Here is an 18,165-nt window from a genome sequence, read left to right as displayed (position 1 = left end):
TTCCTTTCACAATGCTAGGACCGGCCACAAAACAGATGATAATGCCTTTGCACATTTCAAGGAGCAGCACCAAGGGAACAGTACCTGGGAAAGGCCATTGACAGCTCAGAATATCCAGGGCATTTCTAGAACCTTGGCACTACTCTCGCTCTGGGAATGAAGGTCCAAAAAGCACGTCAGAGAATGTTCATAATTGTAAACAAGCTCCACCTCTGAAACACAATCTACATAGAACCACATATACAAGCCTGCACAATGGATGAAGCCAACGTCTCCTCCACGATTGCCCTTCTGACAACTTCATTGTCTCCTCAACCATAAAAGGTGAACTTCAAACTCACGACCTTGCCTTGTCACCAGAAACATCCAAGCTTGGATCACTCTTTCTAAGACCAGATACTTGCTCTCTGAACTATTAGAGACTTGTCCCATACACAGAAGTAGAACAGGATTATTTCTATCTACCCGGGGACCTGGAGTCTTTCACATTGCTCCTGTTAAAACTCTCAGAACACCAAAACTTTACCTACAAAGGGTTCAAGCTATGACACTCCCAATTTTCACAAACCTCCTCATCTCTTATGAGTCACATGCAGCCAATTCCAGGAATTGGAAACATGGTTGTGAGGATGAAACTGACTTTGGGGCTCCCCTTGGATATGGTCTTCCAGACTTACCAAAAGGCCATTAAGAGGAAGGTTTACCCCACCTCAGGGAAACCCGAGGCAGTACTTGCAGTCAAGGGCTGGCCATGGCTTCTGAGCTACATCCAGAAAGAATTTCATACGGTACCTGGATCTGCTGAAGCAATTCCTGACTGTCCGAGAGCCAGCATGTACCACTCCTGAACTGCCTCCATTGTGGATCATCAGTAGGGCTGTCAGATTTACTAAATAAAAATACAGGATACCCAGTTAAACTTGAACTTCACATGAATAATAAGTCATCACTTTTAGTATAAGTAGATCCTATGTACTATTTGGGGCATACTTATCTTCAAAATGTACGCGTTGTTTTTCTGACATTCATATTTAACTAAACAGCCTATATTTTATCTGTCAGCCCTACTCAGCAGAAATGATGGAGGCTTATAGAGATCCAGGAGACGCCTCAGCGCCTCCTCAGCTTTTACTTCTACGTCCTGGACAGCGAGCACGAACCTTCCACCCCCACTCATTGGCCAGAATGGAGGATATTCTCTGTTTTAGAGCTTTTTCTACGTGTCATTGTTATTATCTTCCTTGTTTTAAAGAGATGTTTATTTTTTCCCAAACTTAATAGCTCATCCAAAAGTATTTCAAAGCTCATTAGACAAGGGAAAAACAACATGGTTCTGAAAAGTGAAGGAAACCGCCTGGTGTTTAGTAAAGAAGTAGTAGGGAGATTGAAAAAGCCAAACTTAATAAGCAAATCTCTCCAAGGGTATTTTCAGAGCTTGATATCCTCCCACACCCTGAAAATATCATTACATCAAGAATGTAGAACGGCTAACCAAATGTAAGGCTCCCATATGATTCTATCAAACTGAGGATGCTTCTTTACTAAGCAGTGAGCACACTTGCTGCCCCAGGGACCTTGGCAGATGCAACGTAGGGCTCTTCCCTTTGGGATGGAAACAGCAAGTTTTCCTGTGGTCTACATGCTGGCCCCCAAAATACTACACTCCCAATACTTGTCAACTTTAACTATTTTTCTACCTATCTCCATTTTTCTGTTACTATCTGGACTACATCCTAGACTTGACATTACATAAATTGCATTCAAGAAGCTCGTTTTAAAAGTTGGTAGGAAACCTTAAATCTAGAGCTTGCAGTCCCTGGCTTACTTTCATCCAGGTGCATAAGGGTTTTCAAAAGTAGTCACGTTAGTTACCCCGTATCACAGCCCCACGCTTGTGTCAGAGATATAAAAATGGAACATGGTATTTAAGGTTTTACTTGCCAAATCATCGAGCCTCCCAGACAGAGGCAATAGAGCAAAATGATTACAGAGGCATGGATTTTGATTTGCTCCAGTGTCTTGGGCAAGTCACTTGGCCTCTGTATTTATTTGTACTTATCTGCACTTATCTGTCACTTGGGGGTTATAATTGTACCTGGTCCATGGGTACGCTGTACAAAAGATCTGTAAAGTAGTTACAAGAAACCGACACAGAGTAAGCGCTCCACAGACATTGGCTATTAGCTATTGGACATATTTCTCCATGAAACAGATTACTTCATCTGTGGATGACTCGGTGGGAGACAGTGAAACACAGAATCACAGCATGTTGAAAGTGACCTAGTTCACAATCTTATGTGAGAAAAAGAAAAGTGTGGATGTGTAGAAAATGTCTGAAAGGTTACATAACAAATAGTTAATCATGTTAACTTGGAGGATTAGAATACATCAGGAAAGGAGGAAAGGAAAACTTGAGTGTCATTCAATTTCTACATCATTTGTGTTTCTACACTGAGACTCTGAATACACTGGAAGTGCAATTTTTTTGAATGTGGCGGGATAAAGGTTTTCAAGTGTCCCTGATACATCCGTATTATTATTTCAGAATTGCTGGCATTTCTTGCCATCTTCGGATCGACACCCATTTGAGTCAGGGGGCCATTCTGGACGGAGGAGATACTAGAGCAGAAGTGAAGTGAGAGAAAAGAAGAGAAAAGATTTTCTCTCTTCTCTTCAAAGAGGAAAGGTCTTTGGAATGGGAGCAACTCACAACCAAACTTTGGGGAAAGGATGTGATGAAAACGAGACAAACATCCTACCCCTGTGATGAGAAGGATTCCCTGGGCTGGATGGAGGGAGGTCACAGGTGGCTGGACAAGGAAACCAACTAGGGAGAAACACACACAAGTGCAGAGCAAACACCCTGAGGCCACTCAGCCTGACTCCATGCAAACATGTGTCCAGCAGCCAGCCCTTCACCTGTGGCTCCCCAGCAAGACAGGTACCTCGGGGGTGCCAACTCATTCTGAGTCCATTATGCCTGGCCACTCATAAACGGCTGTCTAACGTGTGAGGAATAAAATCTCAATGTTTATGAGGAAGTTGGGGAAGGAGATTGAAAGGTTACTTAAACGGAAAAAAAAAAGAAGTTCAGGAAGGCAGGATGGTAGAGAGACAAGAAAAAGACCTTAAAAGATAGAAAGGATTTGCCAAAGAAGAGAAAGAAAAAGAAATGATTCCGAATGGGTTAACCTGCAGCTAGGAAGTTAAGGAAGATTACTGATGTGTGAAGACTATGGAATAAAGTGAATAAAATTTATCAGAAGTTGCTGAGACTATGGTAAGAAGCATGATTATCAAATTATGAATTGGCGGCAATGGCATTCTAGGGGGACACTAGGAAGGGGAAGCAAATGTTCACGAGATGACAGTGGCAGGTGGAAAGTTGTTTCAGGGGAAGATCAGTCTTGCAGAGTGTGTATCAGACGAGGGCAAGTGTGAGCAAGCAAGGAAATACTAAGTGTATACGGTTCCTTCACTGAGTGCACCCAGCCCACCCAGCCCCGTGGTCAGCCTTGAGAACAAGCAGGACTTCAGGTACTGGAGCTACATTTCATTCATCAAGCCTTGAGAAGACACCCTTAACTCAGGTCTTCTCTTCAAACGCCATCTTTCCTTCTTGACCTTCATTTGGCCTCTTCCCTTACCCTCAAGCTGTGGACTGAGGCCACAGAGCAAGATGGGTCACTAGTGTCCTCCATCCCCTGGCGACTGTGGTTCACATCAGTGGAGCACCAAAGGCAATAACCAAGTAACAGACACAAGAGTGTATGAAGAAGAAGAGATTCTGATAAGGCTTTCTGTGACAGTGTGGGCCGAGTCGGCTCTATATGGCTGGTATCACCTGAATGACGAGCAGCCTTAGGGGAGAAGTGCTCAGAAGGCAGAGCCTGGCTCTCTAGAGGCTCTGCGTCCTCACAGCCCACTCCAAGACCTCAGTTGCAGCTTCGGCCCCCAATCTCTCTCCCTCTGCCTACTCACAGGTTTTGAAGTCTTCTTTCCTCCACATTTCTCTTGAGAGGTGGGGGAGGAAGATGAGGTTCAGGCCAGCTCAGACTCCCCTGGGATCCCAGCAGGATGCCTATCATGAACCTCCCACCTTCTAGGAAGCTCCTAAGATCTCCACACTTGGGGGAGGTTTCATTTCATCTGTGCTTCAAATTGCTGGCTGGAGATGGCAAGTTGGAAGGTCGCTAAAAGCAAGTAGGAATCTTCGGGCAGCCTGGCCCTTCTCGACTGTCAGACATCTTCAGGGATATTCTAGGAAACGTTGTTTGTTCTAGAGAAGGGAGGGAAACAATCCAATTGTCCAATAATGCTTGAATGGAAAATAAATGATGCTATACGCATGTGATGAAATAATATCGAACAGTCAAAAATCAAAGACCTAGATCTATATGGATTCACGTGGATAAATCCTGAAAACATAATATTGATTGAAAGAAAATAAGATCAAGAACGTTAGATTGTGATAACAGGTATGTAAGTATTTAAATATTTAAATCAATTCAACATATTGCTTCTATATATAGAGATGTAAGAAAATAAACTTTACCCAAAGAGCACATTATTTACATTTAATATGCTCATTTATCTAGGAGACCCAAAAGCACCCACAGATAAACTAGCAGGAACTAGTAAGACGGTTCAACAAGGCAGACACATACAAGATCAATGCATTTTAAAAATCAATCAGGCTCCTCTACACTGGCGATAACAAATTAGAAACTGTAAAAGAAAATAAGAAAAAAAGAAGATCTAAAAATAGTCACAAGAGCCATATAAATTAGTTAGAGCTAAGCATACGTAGAAGTAAATATAACTAACAAACTGAGTACGAACAGTTAAACTCCGCCCAACCCAAGGTTAGGAAAAGACTGTTGTTACTTTATGAGAACAGACCCTCTTCTTAAGGAGCAGATCAGTAAGTGAGAGTGAATCAAAGAAACACAGCATTTGAAAAGTCAGCTAGGCCAAGCCTCTTGCTCGCACATACAGAAGCTGAAGCCCAGACAGGTTGAGTTACTTGGTAAAGGGCCCAATGTCCTGCCTCAAGGACTAGCATTTTTCACTAATTCGTAAGATACAATCAAATTCAGTACCTTGGAAAGAGATGGGAAAAAAATGAAGAAATCAATTACATAGTTCCTCATCTTTAAGTACAGAAATAGCCGTGACAAAGTTACACGTATTGAGGGAAAACTGAAGTGCAGAGTTTAAAATGTCAATAATCCACAGGGAAACTGGAGACCATTTAAAATATTCATATTAAATCTCTATATAAAAGACATTAAAAGATCTCCAATCAAAATGTTCATTTTATAATAGATATGGTATGATACAATTTATAATAGATATGGTATGAACCTTTCCCTTTCACGGGAAAGGTTCGGCTGGGAAACAGGAATTGTTCTTGAAAATGGGGCCTGTGCTATTGCAGACACTGTGCTCAACCTAGGTCCACCGAATGCTCTGATGTCATCATTGAGGTCACAGAATTGGGCTGTGCGCCTGGCAACCTTGCAAACGTAACAGCCCTGGTGAGCACTAGGCAGTACTGCTGGTTCACTAAGTGGTACAAGTTTTTCAGCCATTTAGGAGACTTGACTATTTTTATTGGCATTGAATCATTTCAACGGATTGCCCAAGAGCCAACAAGGGCCAACCTGTAGGGAAGAGGAGGAGTTGGACGTCTCTTGAGGCATCTTCTAAGGGAGACTTCTAGTTGGTACGATGGAACGGCGACAAAAGAGGAAACGTCTGGAAAATGAAGAGTCCCAGGAAACTGCCCAGAAGGGAGGAGGTATGTGGGGGGCAACTTGTCTGGGGCACATGGGTTTCTGCCAAACTGAACCTTCTCTAGGAAGAGGGGGACTGAGAACGTGTCACCTGTGAAGCAGGGAGCGAGAGACCTTGTCTCACTGATGCTGCCGTAGCCATCCGGAGGCTCCCTGTGGTGTGAGACGGCACAGAACGGCCAGATGCCCCCTGGGAGATGGGAGGTCAGCTCCGCTGGTCTGAGGACTCTCTCCTGGGGCAGCCGGGCCTGGAGCTTTGTCGGACTCACGGCAGGCTGCATCCTGCTTGCACAGACCTAGAGGTGCAGCTTTTCTCAGTCCCCGATTTCTCTCTTATTCTCTTGGATCTTTCCCTGGGGTCATGAGGTGGGGGATGTGAAGGATGCAAGGATGCTGAGAGAGACCCATGAGTTGCATGGTCTCTTTCACCAAACTGGAAAGAGAAGCCCCATGAGTTGAAGGCCCTGTTGAAAAGGATCTTGACAAGTGGAATGCAGTTCGAAAGAAGATTGTTTGTCTAGGGATGGTGTCATATTGAAAGCAAGGAGGTTTTATTCCTTCAACAGGAAGAATCTCCCAAAGGAGATCGAGGGAAGGGAAGGGTTTTCCAGAGACTGAGACAGCGTGGGCGGGGGTGAGAAATGTCCTCAGGGTCCTGCGGGGAGCTCTGAGAGCCACGGGCCACGTGGTGCCTGCGTGCATTAAATGTAGGCGAGTACCTTGCCCTGGGAGAGGGGTGGTCACCCCAGAGCTCCAGCTAGAGGTCTCTGCCCCAGATTAGAGCCCAGTAGCTCCTACCAGGCCCAGGGCCCTGGAGACTGTAGGATGGGCCCTGGGAATGGAGCTCTAGACAGCAGGCAGATTTTCAGGCAGTGGCTGGGACAGGCTGGGGAAGGCAATGACTGCCCCTGACCATTCAGAATATTTTTCGCTATGTTCCTGTGTGTGGGGTGGTTTGTGAGTGTGTGTGTGTGAGTGTGTGTGTGTGTGAGTGTGTGTGTGTGTGTGTGTGTGTGTGTGGTAGTGCAGAGAAGAGCGGGATGAATGGGGGGAGAGTGCTTACCAGATATAAAGTCTGCGTGGTACAGTTCTTGTCACCCTGCCTGGACCTGGCTGACACTCGGCGTACGTAAGAGTGTATACAGAACTCTTGGTAGGGGTGTTTTATGAGACAGTAACTCATACACCCATGGACACTCTGATACAGCAAAAATATCACACACCCCACATATAACTTCCTTATTAAACCACACACAGCACATGGAGGTATATACACGCATCCCTCCTGTACTACGTTCTCATACAACCCACCTGTATCACAATCCTCTCCTCCAACACCAAACGCTGGAGATGAGATATGTACATAGACACACACACTATATATATATATCACACACACACACACACACACACACACTATATATATATGTATCTCCTCAACTCTCACACAAACACAGCTATCTTCAGCCATCTCTAAATACCTCTATAAGAACCAGTCACGTGTCATACACACCACACTTGTAACACATTCTTGAGTAATGCCAGACCCGCTCTGTACAAACCACAGTAAACCACAGTCTCACTAACCCATGTCAGGGTTGCCAGATAAAATATGGGCTAGCCAGTTCAATTTGAATTCCAGATAAACAACAAGTAATTTTTCAGTATCAGTATGTCCCAAATATTGTATGGGCCATACTTACACTAAAACTAAGTAAGACCAAATACTGCATGGGAATACTTACACTAAAAAATTATTCTGGGTTTATCTGAAACTGAAATTTAACTGGGTGCCCTGTATTTTTCTTCGCTAAGTCTCGCAACCCTTATATACTTAGCACCAGCTGATGTATTATTTATTTATTGTAGTTTTGTTTAGTGTGTGTCTTCCCCTACTAGAATGCGCAGCGTTACCAGAGACTACAACAATGGAAGAGTGCCGGATACACAGAAGTAGCTGCTTACTGAATCTTGGTGAATCAATGAATGAACACACACCATAAATACAAGCCACACCATGTAATGAGGAAAAGTTACATGTCCCAGAATTCCTGACTTGTGAACAGAAACCATGCACACAAAGGCCACAGACACAGATAGACACATCTGCACTGTGCTCCCCACACCAACCCCACACTTACCACAGACTTAACTGATACACATCACTCACTCTTCCCACATACTCACAGTCACCACCGAGGCCTACATTACCAACTAGACAGGGAGAGAATAAGTATTGATTGGAATTAAATCCTGGAGTATCCACTGGGAACCACACTCTCAACTGTGTGTATTCACTGCACATGACACCTGTCACACACTCAGTAAATATTTGTGGACAGAGGACTGATGAACCCACCCTGAGCCTTTCATTCCTCCCTCAGGAATCTCCAAGTCACAAGAGGATCCCCCTCAGCTTGGATCCACTTTGGTGGCCCAAGGCTGCAGCCCAGGGGCAGGGGAGGTCTCCTCTGCCTCTACATACTTCTTCTGTACTTCTACTCCGCGCAAGCTCATCTACACTGGTAAGGGCGTGGGGCTCCTCAGGTGAGGGGTTGCTTGGCTGTGAGGCAGGAGGCACACAGATCCCAGGGAGGCTGAGAGGAAATCCAGGATCATCAGAGGTGATGAGGGCTCTGTGGAGGAGCCTGGGCAGGATGGCTGAGCTGTTACGAGGGAGTGGATGCCAGCTGAGTCTGGGGGGGGGCGGTGTGAATACCGGTACTACCATGGTGGGGAAGTCAAGGAGCAGGGGCCGGAAAGGTCTGGGCTTGAGGTGGAGGGAAGAGGGACCAGATTAAGCATCTTCAGAGGAAAATGTAGGCTTTGTCTTTGCCTTTGCTTCCAGAGAAGGACAGAGTTCTGCATCATAGACCTCCAGCCTGAGAGCAGCACCCTCCAGCTCAGGTCCACACAGCTCACACATACATCCGCCCTCCAGGCACAGCCCTTCTCAGTGCACACAGAAACCCCAAGCATCACAGCCCCATTCCACAAGTAATGCACCACCGATATTTCCAAACTCACACTCCTCGTCGTACACGCATCCATCCGCATCCCTCACATACCACAGCCCTCACCACCATACTCCACACCCCTGTATACAGACACCGCTCCAGTATCCCCCCACACGCACATGAAAAGCCCACAGATGACACCAGATACACCGCTCCGTCCTACGGCCAACAGACACTAAGCTCACGACATAGCTACGTCATGCAAATGTCCCTCTCTCGTCTACCACACGTGCTCCCTCAGCTTCCGGCATGGCCCATGCATGTTATTATGGCTTTAATTTCCTTTTTCAGGAATCCGGAGATCACATCGAGACACTGCCCAGCCTACAGCACCCGTAGCCCAGGTTCAGGAAAAAGGGGAGACCGCTCCCCCATCACACTGTGTCTCCTCCTCACCCTCTTCACCCTGTAAGAACGACCTGCACCCAGACAAAGAGGAAAGGGGCATGAAAATATACTACATGCAGGTACAAGTGAACAAGGGTGTAGCTGCCTCACAGTGGTTAATAATCTGCCTGCCAGTGCAGGGGACACAGGTTCGAGCCCTGGTCCGGAAAGATCCCACATGCCGCAGAGCAACTAAGCCCGTGAGCCACAACTACTGAGCCCACGTGCCACAACTACTGAAGCCCGCGTTCCTAGAGACCGTGCTCTGAAACAAGAGAAGCCACTGCAATGAGAAGCCTGCGCACCGCAACGAAGAGCTGCTCCCACTCACCACAACTAGAGAAAAGCCCATATGCAGCAACGAAGACCCAACGCAACCAAAAATTAATTAATTTTAAAAAAGGTGCTAAGAATCAGTGGGGTTAAAAAAAAGCATGAAGACCTGTGCACTGGATCCTTCTGAGGCATTTGTGCTGCCTAATATGTTCCTCCACTCCCCCTGCCAAGCAGGAGTCAAAATTTAGAGGCTAGGGAAGAATGCTGTCTCTTTAAAAACAGCATGGAAAATTTTTGGACACAGGTACACTGGTCTTTAACAAGAATGAGTTCCAAAGTGAAGAATGGGGTTTATGAGTGAGCTGGGAATAAATTCCATAGCCTGTGATAAGTATTGAGAAGAAACAGACTAGAAACTATTAAAGAATGATCAAAGCACTCAAGGTGACATTATCTAAAATGCCTTCTACAAGATACATACAAATGCACACACACACACACAAAATGTTTGTAGAGCTAACAAAGATCGATTTCTTATTAGTGAGGTGGGCTTTGGAGGAGGCAAATCGGACGCAGCGGGGCAAATCTTTTAAGGGAAAGGCTAACTCACCAGCTGGCTGTTTTCTGAGACCTGTTCTCCCCTGGTATAAGGGATAAGGAAATAGAAATTTCTTTCCTTCTATGGGAGGGTTACCTAAGAAGTAGACATAAGAATCCTCATTCAAAACAGTATTTCCTCCCCAAATGAATTTGCTCTGCTACTAAGAGCTCAAGGAAAGTCACAGGGAAAGCATTTTACTCAGTTTGGTTATAATTACAGGTTCTATACATATTTTTTGTGCAAGTTGACGAGGGCCAACTTGTACAGAAAGGCAAACACACACATACACACATCATGGGCACCTGAGAAGTTAGAATTAGGCTAGGAATTCATTTGAAGACAAAAAAACATTTAGCAATATCCCTTATTCACTCGGATTTGTTCACCGCCTACTAGCTATTTTCATGGAAGGCTAATTTCTCTATCCATTAACTCATTCGTTTATTCAAGAAATATTTAAGAGTTCCTGTCATGTACCAAGACTATGCTAAGCACTGAGGCTAGTGAGCAATAAACATATAACAGACCGAATTCCTCCTGCACTCCTGGATTACCCTCCAGTGGAAGAAAGAGGTGAGAAACAGGTGAACAAAATGTACACGAGTGAAACGCTTAGAGACAAAACAAGGCAGGGCAGAGAGAGTAAGAAAGAGAGGACTGTATTTTCCATAGGGTGGTCAGAGGACAGCCACCCCCTCATCTTTAAGGTGACTGACTGAAAGAAGTAGAGGCCTAAAAGATTACAGGTGAAAGAGTATTCCAGGCAGAGAGAAGGACAAGGAAAAGGCTCTGTGGCAGAAGCATCCTTTGCAGGTCTGGAAAAGATAGGGTAAGAGGGAGGAGAGGTGATGTATTCAGGGAGGTGGTGGAGAACGAACAGCAGCCCACAGAAGGCTCTAGAAGCCACTTTAAGTGGTTTGTATTCTAAGTAAAAGAAGCCACAAGAGAATTTTGAAACAAGAACATAACCTGACTTAAAGTTACAAAAGATCACTTTGCCACCTAAAGAACAAACTGTGGGAGGAGAAGGGTGGCAACAGGTGACCAGTACAAAGACTATGCAATAATCCTGGAAAGAGATTTCCAACTGGGACCAGGTGATGGACAGCACAGGGCTGGTGAGAAGCAAAACAGATCGAGAGCCAACCACAGGAACTCACGACTGCTTGGTTCTCACCTAAATTTCTATCTGGGTTGCTGAATTCATCAACCAAAGCCTCTCTTCTCTTTCTGTATGTTTTGTATCTCGTTTGAAGAATGAGAACATGCAAAGTCACAAGTTAACATGAACGGGCTAGAGCGAAAGTTTACTAGAAATTTGAGTTCCAACTGCATATTCAAGGTATTGAAAGCTGTGTTTTTCAAACTTTGTATCACGACCCACTGAAGAAACAGCATTTATTTCACAACCTAGATACACAGGTAGAAAAGTATACATTACTAAAACGAAGCTTGAATGACCTATATCTAACCAATGTCTCTTTTCATGAAATCTGTTCCCACTGGCTCTCACACCACTCACGCCATCGCCCAGAGTTTCTGCTGCAATGTGTTGTACTCTTCCTAAGAAACTCTGATATTTTCTATACTATTTTATTTCATTAAAAAATCACACGTAGGGCTCAATAAATTGGCATTATAATCCACTAATGGCAGGGAGGGAAATCTGAAAAAGAACACACGAGGTACAGCAAGATACTGTCGATTTACAGTTCTTTTACAAAATAATTTAAAAGGACCTGAAACACACTGTTTAGAAAGACCAGAGACATCCTCTCGTGTCCCACAGGAATTGCAAAAGTCTGGTCCCCAAACTCAGGGAACCACCTCAAGAGGCCCAAAGCCTTGAAACACCGGGGCACAAAGACACGCGCAGAGAAAGGCTGTCCTCACCCACTGAGACCAGGTTCCGGAAGTTTTCCACCATCACATCCTGGCACAGCTTCCTCTGGGCCGAGTCCAGCAGCCCCAGCTCCTCCTCTGTGGAGGCCACGGCCACGTCCTTGAAGGTCACCGCCTCCTACGACAAACAACACCACCTCAATCTTATACCCAGTGGCCAGTGGAAGAGGGGCAGCCCCGAGGAGACGAGGAGGATGGGAAGTTGCTCCGGCTCCTGTGAGGTGTGCAGACTTCCCAGCACCCCCTCCTTCCATCCTGCCAATGCCACACACTGACTTTCCTCAGCCTCACCGGACGTGCAGCTATGAAAGAGAAAGCTTTGTGTATTTACCTGGGGCTCTCAGACAACTCATAAGTAAACTCCCTAGAATTCTAACCACTGGATCCTGAACTAAAAAGCTTTCACTGTTTAATTATTATTGCCAAGTGCCCCAGAAACAGTTACCAATTTAGCCCTGGCAGTATTTGATGGCACCTGCTTTCTCATTGAGGTGGGAACCAGCTGAGAAGGAGTGTTATAGGTGGAAATTAACCAAAAGGCCATGCCAGGTCTCTGAATGAAAACTCTCTCTTTCCCCGTTTCTGTCTTTCGCTTGAATGCAATACTCTGACTCCAGACCCTTGGTTTTCTGGGTGAGTCTGAGTTGGTTCCTCCTTTTTTCACAACCCCTATTCTTTATATTTAAAACAAAAATGAAACCAAGCACCTCTTTATACAATTGTTCTGAGCTGTCTATGCAGTGACAAGTGCTTTAAGTACCACTGGACTTTTTAAACTAAGGTCATGTATTACTCTGATTAGAAAAAAATATAAGACGGAAAAAGAAACAAACCAGTAAATAAAATACACAAAGGGTCTGACTCAAGCATGGGGAAGACTGAATCTAACTCTGGTCGTGAGAAAACTTCTAACAATACATTATTTTTTCTGCGTGAAGCAGCCGTTTGATCCTGCTGTGCTCTGCCGTATTTGGATATTCTACCAAAAAACATCCAAGGCACCACATATAAAACATACCTCTTAAATTCTGAATACCTAAACCTACTATGTTAAGGGCAAAAAGGGGCAATATTCTTCAGAACAGATATTTTGAGAAAAAGGTTAAATCGGGAACACTGTCACTGTAGTGCTCCTAAAACAGGAGAAGTCTTTAAACTAAATGTCTGTGAATAAAGAATAGTTTAAAAAATAGGTGCAGGGCTCCCCTGGTGGCACAGTGGTTGAGAGTCCACCTGCCGATGCAGGGGACACGGGTTCGTGCCCCGGTCCGGGAAGATCCCACATGCCACGGAGCGGCTGGGCCCGTGAGCCATGGCCGCTGAGCCTGCGCGTCCGGAGCCTGTGCCCCGCAACGGGAGAGGCCACAACAGTGAGAGGCCCGCATACCGGGGGGGGAAAAAAAAAATAGGTGCATAAGTTTGCAGGAACATGATAAAGCAATTAAAAGTGAATGTTAGCTAGTATTAAATGAAAAAAACAATTTAAAACTGTATCTATGTTATAAATACAAATACACATCCATGAATACATATGATGAAGAGATTACAGAAATATAAAAGCAGCTAATTTGTAAGCAGGTAAGCAGTAGACTGGAAGATGTCCTTCATTTCCCTTAATTTTTCTTTTACTTGTAAAATAAAAAAATGATGAAATAAAACAAAAATTAAAACCGAAACCAATTAAATTTAACAGGAATTTTTAAAAAAGCACACATGGCACACTCAGGTCCTCATATGCTTAGACTCTCCTTGAAAGAGAAAACCCATATGGAACTATACCCAATATTTTGTAATAACCTATGAGGGAAAAGAATCTGAAAATATATGTATATATATGTATAACTGAATCACTTTGCTGTACACCTGAAATTAATACATTGTAAATCAACTATACTCCAATCAAAAAAAAAAAAGAAAAAGAAAAAAAAAGAGGAAAACCTGTGTCCAATCTGAGTACAAAAATGGCGTTTTTAACAGCAAGAAAGGCAAGCTCTACTCACCTGGAATGTGCTCATTTTCCCTCTCCTTCTGGGGAAGTGCAGAGTCCTAGCAAGACAGACAGGGAAAGAAGAAGTCAATGGAAACTGGTTTAAAGAAAAAGAAGTCACTAACCCACGTGGTGCTCATTGTGAATTACCAAGGCTCCCAGTCCTCGGGGTGGCTACAGCTGATTATGCTTGATGAGCAGAGCCCCACGCAGATACCAGATGCCCCCGTGAACCCCCTCAGTGGCTGTGTGAGGAATGACCTGCCCAGCCATACACAGTGGCCCCCTCACAGTGTGCCTGCAGCTTCCACAGGGGTCATTCTTATTCTGGGTATGGTGTAAACAGAGACCATGTAAGTCAGAGTAGGTCTTGGAGTCAATATGCATGGGCTGTGATCAGGCTACGCCATTCACTAGCAGTGTCACCCTGGGCAAATTATTCACACCTCTTCGCCTCAGTTCTGTCCTCTGCCAGTGGGGGAGAACACGGGCATCCACCTCGTGAGATCGTCCTAAGGTAGGAGGCTCTGAGAACACCACTGTCAGGGTTTCTTATTTCTTAGCAACTGCGGTAAAGCAGATGATATTTTGGTTAGAAATTATCCTTAGAGATGTGATTTCTACCAACAGAAGACTGTCAGACATGTGGAGGTCATACGTTGTTGCCCTGTTACGTGAGAGTCTTTAGACTTCTGAAAATCTCTGCTTGTCTTCCTAAAGATTTTGTGACTGCAACAATAATATTTAAATTGACATGGACAACTTTTTACAAAAGGTATAAAAATACGTTAACTTTCTTTTTAAACAGGAAGTACCCTTTTGACAATTATGCACAGAGGTAAAGAGACCTAATAAAAGCCAGGATTCTGCAACAACAATAAAAAATAGTTTAACAGTCCATACCTAATTCAAATGAAAAAAGACAGGAATCTGAATTGTAACTATATCATTATAAATATAGGAAAGTTTAAGAAATAAATGGGAGACTTCCCTGGTGGTGCAGTGGATAAGACTCCACATTCCCAATGCAGGGGGCCCGGGTTCGATCTAGTACAAAAGATGGCAATGATTCCACTCCCCAAAGCTTGGGAGAGATATATCTTCACAACTTCTAACGACCTCCATTTTGACTCTACACTTGCTAGCTGTCTTCTGCTCAATTCAGGATTCTGAAAGGGGCCCTGACAGTTGACAATAATTAGTGGGGGAATAAAATCATTGGACTAAGTAGGGCTTTGGTGAATCCAGCTCAGTTTTATCTGTGACATCCAGCAGGGTCAATTTCCTCAGCCTCAGTTTCCACAAAAGACCCTCTCTTGAGCTTCTCGAATTTTCACGTGCATGTGAATTACTGCGGGATCTTGTTGGAGTGCAGCCTCCTGGGCCCCCTACGCAGAAATTATAAATCAGAAGGTCTCGAATGGGGCTCAAGGCTGGGCATTTCTATCCAAGTGATGCCAATGCCGCTGGTTTGTGGACCACAATTTGAGTAGCACTGCAGTGTAACATCAGTCCCACAAAAAACAGCCTCCACTACACAGAAACATACACAAAGAGCAACCAGACAAAAAGGCACTAAAACATTAACAACTGTTATCTTTACATCCTAAAGTTATAGATAATTAAAATTTTTCTTTATGTATATATCTGCATTTTTCCATGATTATGCTACTTCTATGATATACATATTATTTGAAATAAAATAAATGACCCAGTTGAGAAAACTATCTTAAAAACTCATAAAATAGCCTAAACCTTGCTCTCAAGGTCCCCACAATTAAGTCCCAACCTACTTTCATGATACGATTCTAGCCAGTACCCTATGCTCAAAGAGAATATACCAAAGGGATTAGCAAACTCAGGTGCTGGACTCAAACTGCCTGGGTCCCAACCCCAGCTCTGCCTCCTACCATCTGGGTGAGGATGGGCCAACAGGGTTGTGTTCCCTGCCCCCAGCTCCTCATCCTTAAAGTAGAGAAAACAGCAGTACCAATTCACAGAGCCACTGCCTGATGGAAATGTGTTCATTTGCACAAAGCTTTTAGAATGGAAATTAGTGACCAAGGCTCAGTTATCATCGTTACCCATGTCCCATACGTTCTACAATTTATAGGAATACCTTAAGTAGAAGAATGCCAAGTCCTACTCACGTGGGGCTCTGTTGCCTCTTCCTCCGTGCAGTGCTTTTTGAGAAGCCAGGGCTGGGGAAGGAAAGGAGACTGTGAAATACCAGGGCTGTGTTTCCATCCCCACTAATTCATACCGCACCCGCTTCCGCCCCCGTACCAGCTAGAAGTCCTCTCCTTCCAAAACAGGCCAGGAGTCCAGGACAATTCAGCTTCCTGGGCTCACAGAATCCCGCTGCGAAATGGGTGCCTCCCGAATTAGCGTAGTATTAATACCAACAATGTATCAGGCAGTTGTAGACCTTTTACTTGTGCTATCTCGTTTCTTCTCACAACACTATAATAACAAGGCATTCCTTTTTCCCCCCTTTTACCGAACAGCAACGGAGGCACAGAGGAGTTAAGCAACTCACCCAGTGTGACGCCGTATGAAGCGGTAGGGCTAGCTCATAGGTGGGGGACGGGGTCAGGTTAGGGGTGAAGAAAACCGGGGAGACCCTCAAACCCCAGGAGGCACGACCTGAGCCCACCCCATCCCGGGTACGTTACCAAACGCAAAGAAGCTCCGCCCGCGGGACATACATCACCACTCCAAGCCCTCAAACCTCCGCTTTTAGCCGCTCCTCCTCTTTCTCTCCAAATGAAAGGTCTGCAAAGGTTGGCCCCAGGCGCATGTCGGGGAAGCTTGAATGGGTCGTGAAGAGCGGACCTGAAACACCGTCAGCAAGCAAAACATGGCTGCTACGTGTCCTCCTGGGGCGGAAGTGCCTGAGACTAACCCGGAACTCCTGCACCACATTTCCCAGAATTCCGCGGGTAAACCTTTACAGCGAGGCCTTACTGTAGCTGCAGTATATGGGACTACACGAGTTTACGAGCTCTGGACTACATGTCCCAGAATGCAAGGGTGGGTGCGGGGGTGTCTACCGGCACGAGCTCTGGACTACATGTTTTCACTCTGCTTTTCACTTTCCGGAATCCCTGAGAAGGTCTCAGGCAGTCTTGCCGTTCTACTGTGTAGGCCTCAGGAGAGTGTAGATTCTGTTCATTGAAAGGCGTACAAACTCAGTAGAATCTTGGACGTCTTCAAGAGGCTAAGCCACAGAAAAGCATTACCAGCCACGAAGGCTTCCTGGTAAACCCCAAAGAGTTTCACCATTGGAATAAGGGGAGAAGGAAACTGGGCTTTCTTTGGCAGGGACTGAAGCCAAACGCCAAAACACCTCATTCCCTGAAATTGTGTAAAGGTGAACGTGTTTTGTTAGCATCTTACAACCCGTGCAAAAGCAAGGGAAAATCCTTTCTAGAGACAGACATCAACATCCTAGGTCTCAAGTTATTTCTGTAATTATAAAATCTGTGACATTGCTATTTGACCAAGTGAACTTTAAGGGGAAGAAAAAAGCATTACTTGACATACGGAGGGACACTTCACAGTCATAAAACTTTCAAATTATCAGAAACTAATAACTTCAGCTGATACTTTATAAAGCAAAAATTGACAGAACCATGAAGAGAAACATTCAAATTCATAATTGGATCTGGAGATTGGAACACATACATAGAGGGAAATGTTGAGCCTTAAAAGCATATATTAAAGTAGAAAGGGGGGCTTCCCTGGTGGCGCAGTGGTTGAGAGTCCGCCTGCCGATGCAGGGGACACGGGTTCGTGCCCCGGTCCGGGAAGATCCCACATGCCACGGAGCGGCTGGGCCCGTGAGCCATGGCCGCTGAGCCTGCGCGTCCGGAGCCTGTGCTCCGCAACGGGAGAGGACACAACAGTGAGAGGCCCGCGTACAACAAGGAAAACAAAAACAAAACAAAAAAAATAAAGTAGAAAGGAAGTTGAAAATTGATTCAGAAAACATCCATTTCAGGAAGTTAATAAATGAATAATAAAACTGAAGAAGGCAGATGGAAAAATATAAGATCAGATTAATGAAATACAAAATAAAGTAGATCCCACACACACCCACAAAACAGAAATTAAAGAAACAAACAAAACAAACAAAAAAAGATCATCCATAGTATAAACAAAGATTTTTTCAAAAATTTGTTCCAAATTCTTTCA

General features: G+C 44.7%; 1 protein-coding gene across 21 annotated transcripts in view; it reads right to left on the bottom strand.

Annotated features, from left to right (window-relative positions):
• The window catches only part of LOC308610856 (zinc finger protein 112-like), a 101,259-nt gene extending 83,367 nt beyond the window's left edge, over window positions 1–17,892 (bottom strand). For 18 of the 21 annotated variants that reach the window (XR_014014669.1, XR_014014670.1, XR_014014671.1 and 15 more), the window contains exons 1-5: window positions 16,644–17,892; window positions 16,119–16,169; window positions 13,982–14,027; window positions 11,973–12,099; window positions 793–889 (exon numbers count right to left, since the gene is read on the bottom strand). Coding sequence is in view for 8 of the 21 variants with exons in the window: in XM_081259846.1 (XP_081115972.1) it covers window positions 793–889; window positions 11,973–12,099; window positions 13,982–14,027; window positions 16,119–16,169; window positions 16,644–16,678 (356 nt within the window). In the remaining 13 variants the exon portion in view is untranslated. Of the gene's footprint in view, window positions 1–792; window positions 890–2,691; window positions 4,280–11,972; window positions 12,100–13,981; window positions 14,028–16,087 lie in introns of those variants that run through there. The other 3 variants (XM_081259847.1, XM_081259845.1, XR_014014681.1) reach the window with 2 other exon arrangements.
• Between the last annotated feature and the right edge of the window lie 273 nt (window positions 17,893–18,165).

The sequence above is a fragment of the Mesoplodon bidens genome (genome assembly GCF_964165515.1).
Source record: "Mesoplodon bidens genome assembly, contig: HAP1_SCAFFOLD_557, whole genome shotgun sequence".
In the NCBI taxonomy this organism is placed as follows: Eukaryota; Metazoa; Chordata; class Mammalia; order Artiodactyla; family Ziphiidae; genus Mesoplodon; species Mesoplodon bidens.
The sequence above is the reverse complement of the archived record's forward strand: the minus strand, read 5'-3'. Positions and strand labels throughout refer to the sequence as shown.